This window comes from Engraulis encrasicolus, chromosome 5 (genome assembly GCF_034702125.1).
Source record: "Engraulis encrasicolus isolate BLACKSEA-1 chromosome 5, IST_EnEncr_1.0, whole genome shotgun sequence".
Lineage (NCBI taxonomy): Eukaryota > Metazoa > Chordata > Actinopteri > Clupeiformes > Engraulidae > Engraulis > Engraulis encrasicolus.
The window spans coordinates 36,236,050-36,244,843 of NC_085861.1; the positions used below are offsets into that span (position 1 = coordinate 36,236,050).

The window sequence follows — 8,794 nt, forward strand, 5'->3', positions numbered from 1 at the left end:
CCAGTCGGGAAAATATTTTCCGATAAGTCACGTGTGGACAATACATTATCCCTTACATATCACCCACTTCTAAGCTCTATAGAAAGAGAAGACTAATGGGATCTTAGCCAAGAGGGGGTTTGGTGAGGTTTTGCAATGACCATGTCTGTCTGTCTTTCTCTCTGTCTCTGTGTATTATGACTTTGTTTCTCAGATGTATTATTACGCAACACCTGTGTTTGCTGAGGCAGGCATTACAGAAGATAAGATACCATATGTGACAATCGGCACAGGACTAAGTGAATTCTTACCTACAATCCTCTGTGTGAGTCCATTGTTGTGCACGTTATTTCATTTGTGGTGTACAAGTCAATGCTTTTCCGTCCTTTCCGGTGGCTTCCGGGTTTGTGACGCGGTGCACAATGTCATCTATAATCAAATTTGTAATTCAATATCAAAAATTAAAGCGCACAATTAAATTGCAAAAACATAATTCAAACGTAATTCTCTCATATCTCTGCAATAGGGATGCTGATCGGGTGAAAGCCAACAAAAAGTCACTCTGCACTGCGGGGGAGACTAAAGCCGGGCTTACACTGTGCGATTTTTGCCCCGATTTTGCCACTATTTGGTAATAGCACAACTTTTTGAGAGTCGGGCCGATTTCTTGCTCAATAGCAGGTCAATCGTGAGTCTCGCATCGTGTAGTGTACATGGAGTAACGTCAAGTGATTTTACCTCGTGATCGTGCAATCGCAGGGTCGCAAGAAAATCAGAACTTTGAAATCCTGGTCATGTCTCGTCAGTAAATCGCACAGTTAAAGCAGTGCTACAACCCGATTTGACACTGCACGTGCACAAATTGATAGGGCCGTGCGATGCGCTCTTTGAGCGCGTCCTCATCTCCACTTCAGATCCGCAAGTTCCCTCCTCTGCAGACCCGGGAAACATGCCTGTCGTGTCGCACAGTGGAAGCATTCGGCTCATATAGTGTGAGGACGTGAGTCGTGAGATGTGAACTTTTAAATCGTGAAATTCCCTCGAGCAGTGTCAGCAGGACCTTAATACCCACGAGTGAAAATATTGCACAGTGTATGCCCGCCTAAAGGTTCTTTTCCACTGCCGGTTTTCTACCCAGTGCTGCTCGACACAGTGTGACTCGTCACTTTTTGCTTTTTGATTGGGCACAACACTGCTTGACTCAGCTCGAAAACGAGCCGACCGGCTGAAGCGAGCTGGGTGGGTCTTTCACTGCCTACTTGCAGAATCCGTGTGAGCTTGTCCTCACCAGTGAATAAAAAATAATCATGACTGCCACGAGATCAACTCTCTTGGAATGCTCTTTAGTTTGACACTGTATAAGTTTGATAATAAAATTGAATGCAGAAATCAACATTGTAGTATCCAAATTTGATGTCGCTGAAACTACGTATCTATAGCCTACTACGATGAGAGATAACTGTTGGCCTAACCTCATGTCAATTACCCTACGTAAAGTAATTGACATGCTTTTTTAACCCAAATTGCTAATTAGTATTTATTAGCTGGGCTAAATTAATTGCCAGTAACCCAATGAAATTGATAAGACTTAATCTGGGCTATTTTGCTAGCACACAATTGTTACACTGATTTATGTATATTTTACTCATTCTGCCATAAATTGTTTACTGATGGTTTATTGTGCATTTATAATACTATTATAAGCATTGATATGTCCTTATTAAATCAATTGTATAACACTTAAACGTACACTGTGCAAAAAAGGTGTGAAAAAAGGTACTGCAACTATGCTGCTCATTGAAACTGGGTTGCCTATTGCCAAAATTGATCCTTTCATGAATGTTTACTTAGTAATAAACTAATATTTTCTAGTATGGCCCAAGTGGGTAGCATGAATTCTGGAAATTAACAACTAAAAATCTTACACAGTGTACCTTAAACTAAAATGTTATGCAACTATAATTCTATACTGGAAAACTAGCTACCAACTAGTTGTAAATATTGCACATTACAAATTGCTTACTTTATATTTATCATAAAGTAGTTGCTTAGCGTATTTCGTTTCGTTTCAAAACCTCTATCGCAAAATTATGTATCAGAGGGCGCGATTATGCCGCCCTTTCCTCATATTGCTCTCTTGGCGACGGCCTATACTTATCGCCGGCTATGGCTGGGCTCTATTTGGAGAAAAGCCTTTAGTGTCACAGAGGACACAGGAAAGAACGAGGGAACAGATCGACTTATAAAGGGTGTGGGACTATTATAGAATAATCTGCATATTTGTGTCAAATTCATGCTTACTGTGTAAGAGAAATGTGCCAAAAATCCAATCACATTCATAAAATGTTAGCCTACTAGAAATGAATGTTGCTGTCGCCCAAAAATGTGATAGGAGATGGTGCAAACAGGCAAATTATGGAGTTTAACATTTTTCTTTCTTTCTCTGTTTGTTCTGCAGGGCATCTTGATTGAATCACTTGGAAGGAAAGTCCTCATCATTGGGGGGTACTTTCTAATGGCTCTCTGGTGTTTAGGGATAACCCTGACCCTCACTTTCGCTGCAAGTCCTTTTTTTACTCTCTGTAGAATTATACTCAATAACTTTGTGTATCATAGTTCATTTACTCAAGGTTGCAATATTTGGTAACACTTTACAGTAAGGTTACGTGAGTTATGACGGAATAATGTCTGAAGTAATGATTGATTAATAGTGAATAAACAGATGAGTCATGTATACAGTAATGTCTACTCCATAGTAGTCATTAATTACTGATGGTTGGAGTAATAATGATTCACTATGAAGTAAATGTGGTACATCAAGGGTCAATTAAGAGTGTGAGTTCCAAATGTTAATAAATCATGTGTTAACATTGAGGAAAAAGATCATACCATATCTATCCGATCATATATGAGTCAGACCTTAGTTAACGGTGCATGAGTAATAATGGAATGATTTGGTCAGTAATTCCGATTCATGGTCTGTATTTATGGTGAAACAAATAATACCGCTCCGCGTCGGGGTCTAAAGATTCTCTCTGTCGTGCTGCTATTCCACGGTAGCGACCTTCTCGCCGAACGTTAACCCTTACCTAATGAAGTAGACATTACTGCATACATGAATCATCTGTTTATTCACTGTTAATCAATCATTACTTCAGACATTATTCCAGTCATAACTCACGTAACCTTATTGTAAAGTGTTACCCAATACCATTTACTTTGAGTGCCTCAGATTTTCTCTCTTGCATGAACTTGAGAGTCCCTACACAGATGAGCACCAGGGAAACAAGGAGAACACCTTGAAGCACTCCAAATTCCTGTTTGATTTCTGTCTACTATGATGTTCATTAAAGCGACCATCCGGTATTTTTGACATTGGACCCTATTTCCTAGTTAGTAAGAGTCTTGTAGACATGTGGAGATACTTATTTTGATATTCCAAGCAGTCCTTGTAATTTCAGAGGGGGCTGGTGCTAGGCTAGCACAAGTGAACGGCTTTGAGCTAGCCTCTCTCTAAAAGGATACCCAGTCCACAAAGCGCCAGAAGCAAATTAATTAACTCTTCTAGACTGTCGGTAAGAATGTCTGTCGGTTGCATGCTTTTATTGATAAACTAACCTTGTATTTATACCTGAGCAGCAGCAGTGGACTTCCTTTCTGACAGCTTGGTGGAGTTCGTTCTTTCAGGATCTTCCGCTGGAAATTAGTGAAAACTTTTCGGTTCCCATCTTGGAGGATTAGAGGTATTTGTATACTGACTGCGGTATTATGCACAATGATTGACCATGCTACGACTTGGTTACATTGAGTTGGTTACATTACAGCTGACTAGAGCAAAGTAAAATTCCGCTGCTGCTGAGAAAAATAGTCCATCAACATGTGGCAATTATTTCCATACAAGGTTAGATTTATTTCAATCGGTATTCTATCAACGCTAACACTTACATAATAATTTATATCATTGTTGTGCTTTGTGGACTGACTATAATACGGTTTTACAGATAGCGTGTTCAGGCCGACTGAGAATCGTGCTGGAGCCCGTTCCCGCACCTAATCGCGAACCGACCGTCGCGTTCACAACACAGATATTTGCGTTCGCAAACCGGGAAGTTGGTTCGTAATGCGAACCGCAAAACACTAGGTTTTTCTCTGTGAACCGTGAGGACAGCGTGGTCGTCAGCAGGTTCATCCGGGTAACACAGTCACGTGCGGAAAAAGTTCAGAGCCCGGTATGAACATGGGGGTTCGCAGAGAAGCACTTTAGTGCCCAACATAACTGGTACGTGCACCGGCTCTGACTCCGTTCTGGTCGGCCTGAAAGTCCTATGAGAGGCTACTAAAAGCAGTTCATTTGCGCTAGCCTAGCACCAGCGACCTCTGGAATTACAACGACTGGAATTGGAGTTGAAAAAAGTATTTCCACATGTCTACAAGGCCCTGACTAACTAGGAAATAGGGTCCAATGTCAAAAATCCTGGTGTGTTGCTTTAACTTGCTTAACTTTCCTCCCTCAGGAGGCAAGTCCATGGGTGCCATATCTCAGCATCGCATTCATTTTTGCCTTCATCATCAGCTTTGGCATGGGACCAGGTAGTCAAATTATTGATATACTGCAGTGCACTTTGTATTTCAAAAGTCAACAAATTTGGTTTGCTCTTTGGTAGAGCACAATTGTTAGGAAAAAACTGTTTTGTATGTCTAACTGGGCGAATAGACTGGCTGCGACGAGATTCAAGCAACAGAGAATCGCTGCTGTGCAGCAAAAGCGATATGAACGATAGAGGCGACTAGAGTATGTCCGTTAAAAGCAGAATGCAAGCATTCCAACATTCCCATTGGCTGTGGCGGCTGTAGGCGAACTGCATCATAGCTCATTTGCACAACATTGCCTGGAGTTCAACTACAAACTGTCGCTCTAGTCACGCGACTCAATAAAAAATCAAGTACTTCCGCCGCTAGACTCGCTCATGTCGCGCCTCGTCTATTCATGCCTTATTTGATTAGAAAGTCTGGACCTGTCTCTCTAAAGTACAGTTGATAACCAGTTAGCAACTTGCATGGTTGCCAATCCGAACCAAGGAATTGCAACCAAGTAAGTCACTACGTTAGTTAACGTCATTGTCAAGAAACACACACCTGTAGAATCAATATTGTTTTTTATTGTTTAGGTGGTGTTTCTCGTGCTCTAACCTCTGAGATCTTCACCCAAGCTGTGCGACCAGCAGCATGCATTATTGGGCTAACAGTCAACTGGATTGGCTTCTTCATCCTTTCCATGGTCTTTCCATATATAGTGGTAAGTGCAAACAAGTGTGTAGTGTTTTCTTCCTTGCAGGCTGTCTGTGTAGCTTAAAAAAGCCATGTTATTCTGAATGCGCCAAATATCTTTTTAAATGTGAAAACGAAGTCAATTTCAAGTTCATTACCCTACTTCTGTTGCTTTATCACACAGTGGTTCTGTCTGATTGCCATTCTGCATTCTGCAAAGACTGTATCCTACAGCCCTCCTATATGTTGCACTAACACTTGGTCTAAAAGGCTAATATTTAACTTGCTAAGATATGCAGACACCTGGAGCCTCATGTGCTAAGAACTGTGTGGATTTCCTACCAAAAAAGTGTGGGTGTGAAAATCTTGAAAGTTGCTTACAGACAAGTATGTATCAATAAGTGCGCAACCAGGTTTTGCCATTAAATCTTGCGCACATGCACGAGCACATGCTAGCTCAACTGACTTAAAAATAAGCTGCAAAAGTTTGCAAAATAGTTAAGTGCCATGATAAGGTGCAGTGTGGTACTCAGCGATAGCAATCTGTTGGCATAACCTCAGCATTCTCTTGTGCGGATTTTTCTGTGCTTTGAGTCTTGGCTGTAGACATGTAATGTCATCAGCACAGAAAGGCCTTTTCGTTTCATATAGATATTTCAACCTGTCAATGTTCAGTCCAGGTGGGGATAGGAGAAGAAGACTGTCAATTGGTGGAAGGGGTGCTGGATTGCGAAATACAGTACAGTAGCTCAGAAAATATTAGTAGATATTGTTTTAAACTCATGATGTGCAAATCTGTAGAACCACTTCAATATATTCTTCTGCATCATGGTGATATTATTCAATTCCATCAGTGATTTTAAAAAATTGTTTTAGTCAATTGAAATGACGATGCCTAGGACAGCAGTTTTTAGCGGGTGTGGACAGTCAAGAAACACATCTTTCAAACCACTGTACATTAGTGTAACAGACCCCTTGGTCATTTCCTGGATTTATTTTGTTCATAAAAATGTAACCGAAATAGTGATTTTATAGCTGGGGTATGTATTTGCCAAACTTTCAAGAATCAGTGTAATACAAATTTCACACCATTGGTATTACATTTTTTTTCATCCTCAGGAAGGGCTTGGGCAGTACTGTTTTCTTGTGTTCTTAGTTATCAACCTCATGATCGCCGTCTACACATTGTTTTTGGTCCCAGAGACCAAGAACAAAACCTTTACGGAGATCCAGGCAGCATTCCAAATCAATAACAAAACCTTCCAGAAGATCAAAGCAGTGTTCCAAACCAAGACGAAGAAACAGAATCAGCAGCAGCAGATGTCTGTCGCAGAGGAGGTTCTGGCAACATACCTTTGAAAGTCGGAAAAATGTTCACAATGATGTTGTTGAAATGACATTATTTAGTCATATTTATTATTTATCACGCCCTGACTGGAAAACTTGCACTTTACATACATGAAAAGGGGGATGTTCTCCATAGTCAGCCATTTTGAATTTCTAAAAATATCAATTTTTAGCTGCAAAAATGACTGTACTTGGGCCATACTAGAAAATATTATTTTATTACTTAGTAAACTTTCATGAAAAGATCAAATTTGTCAATAGGCAACCCAGTTTCAAGGAACAGCATAGTTGCAGTACCTTTTTTGACCATTTCCTGCACATGGTACCTTTAAATTGAGGATCTAAATATATTTTCACGCCCCAAAGAGAATACCAGTAGCTCCCAAGTTAACTATTTTAATGAAAAAACAGTTGGATCACTTCTGTTTACAGCTAATATTATCATTCAAGTATAGAAAAAAGTAAATGCGCCACACTCACCACCGTTAGTTTCTGCTGTTGTGTTGTGCTATTTTTTCATTCCAAACTTCCATTTTCACACCTAATTTGATGACAGCAAATCTCCTCATCCTTCTGCCTGTGTTTACGACAAGCTAGCAAAGCCCTGACAGGACGCTAGGTTTGTTTTGATGACTGAGGCGACTCGATGTGACGTGAACAGGAAGTGTGCATGATTTCATTCGCTGTAATTACACTCAAATACTGCGTTGTGATAAATTGCACAGATTAAATATCCAAATCGTGACTTTGTAGGAGTTTTGACTGTAGGTGTTTTCATAATCTATGTCTGTTTTGTTCATCACATAATTACAGAAATCACACAGAATGTGCATTAGAATGTGTAGATTCAGAATCCACTAAAAACCCCTCAAAAAAGGGTTTCCCCATGGGAAGTAAAAACTGTTTTTCCCGTGATTTGGTAGTCAATGTGTTAACTTAAAAATAGCCATGTTTGAATAAAGGCTTTATAATTTTTGGATTTGAAGGGTGCCATCGACTCCCTCCTTTTGGACGACATTATTTACTGTTTTGATGATTTAAAAAAAAAAAAAAATATATATATATATATATATATATATATATATATATATATATACATATATATATATATATATATATATATATATATATATATATATATATATATATATATATATATATATATATATGTTAACTTTTTATTATATTTTGTTACTTTTTTACTATAAAATCCACCTGTTGAGAAGTAGCTATGCCTTACAGTGTTGGGAGTAACTTACAAAAGTAATTAATTCCTGTAAAGTATTACTTTTTGCTGTTACTAAGTAATGTACGGCATTACAGGGGTTACAATAGGTTTTACGGCAACTTGGATTTTAATGGTGTTCACTGTGATCGGTCAGAAAGAAGCTATTCCGGAACCTGCTACTTTTTAGTCTGCATGCTGCTGAAAAACCTCCTGTATGGGAGGTGAAAGAGTCATGACTGCATGAGCTTGATTTACACTCTAAATCGCGAGATCCATATTACATTGCATTGCATTTGGCAGACGCTTTATAACCAATGCGACTTTCAGAAGAGGACATAATCATAGCCAACATCACTAGCAGATACAAAGTGCCCAGGAAATAAACAGAACAACAAGTGCAGATGCATGTGTCACAGGTGGGAGGTGCGCGTTGCCAGGCGGCACCTCCACTTACTATCGAATACCGCGAGGAGCAGTGTACACTCAAAGACACCAGAGAGTTTAGGATTTATTTTCTGTAGTGGACACATGATTCTGTGGGCCTAGTGTTCATGTGTGCATTAGAGCATGACATGGGAGTGGATTTTCACTCCCGTCCCATCCCGGTCCCAGAAAAAAAAATCCCATCCCGTCCCGTCCCGGAGTTGAGTAAAAGAAACAAATCCCATCCCGTCCCGTCCTGAAAAGAATGTCTCCCAATCCTGCCCACTCACTCAAAATCAATCCCACTCCCGTTTCATAGACTTTTAAAATGAAAAAATAAGCGAGCATTCCCGCTCTGATTCATTTTTATTCCCGCTCCTGCCCGCTCCCATTCATCTTTATTCCCGCTCCTGCCCGCTCCCGTTCATCTTCAAAATTTTGACTCCCATCCCGCGGGACCCACAGGAATTCCTGAAAAATGTCATCCTCTAGTGTGCATGTCGGGTGCAACCGGTCCATTCGAACGGGGGCGGGTCCATTCGGTCTCTC

General features: G+C 40.1%; 1 protein-coding gene across 1 annotated transcript in view; it reads left to right on the forward strand.

The window, feature by feature from the left end:
* Positions 1-6,606, forward strand: part of LOC134449778 (solute carrier family 2, facilitated glucose transporter member 11-like) — a 61,259-nt gene extending 54,653 nt beyond the window's left edge. Inside the window, exons 8-12 of the mRNA XM_063199886.1 lie at positions 194-304; positions 2,438-2,539; positions 4,494-4,569; positions 5,148-5,275; positions 6,367-6,606. Of these exons, the coding sequence (XP_063055956.1) occupies positions 194-304; positions 2,438-2,539; positions 4,494-4,569; positions 5,148-5,275; positions 6,367-6,606 (657 nt within the window). The remainder of the gene's footprint in view (positions 1-193; positions 305-2,437; positions 2,540-4,493; positions 4,570-5,147; positions 5,276-6,366) is intronic.
* The last annotated feature ends 2,188 nt before the right edge of the window (positions 6,607-8,794 follow it).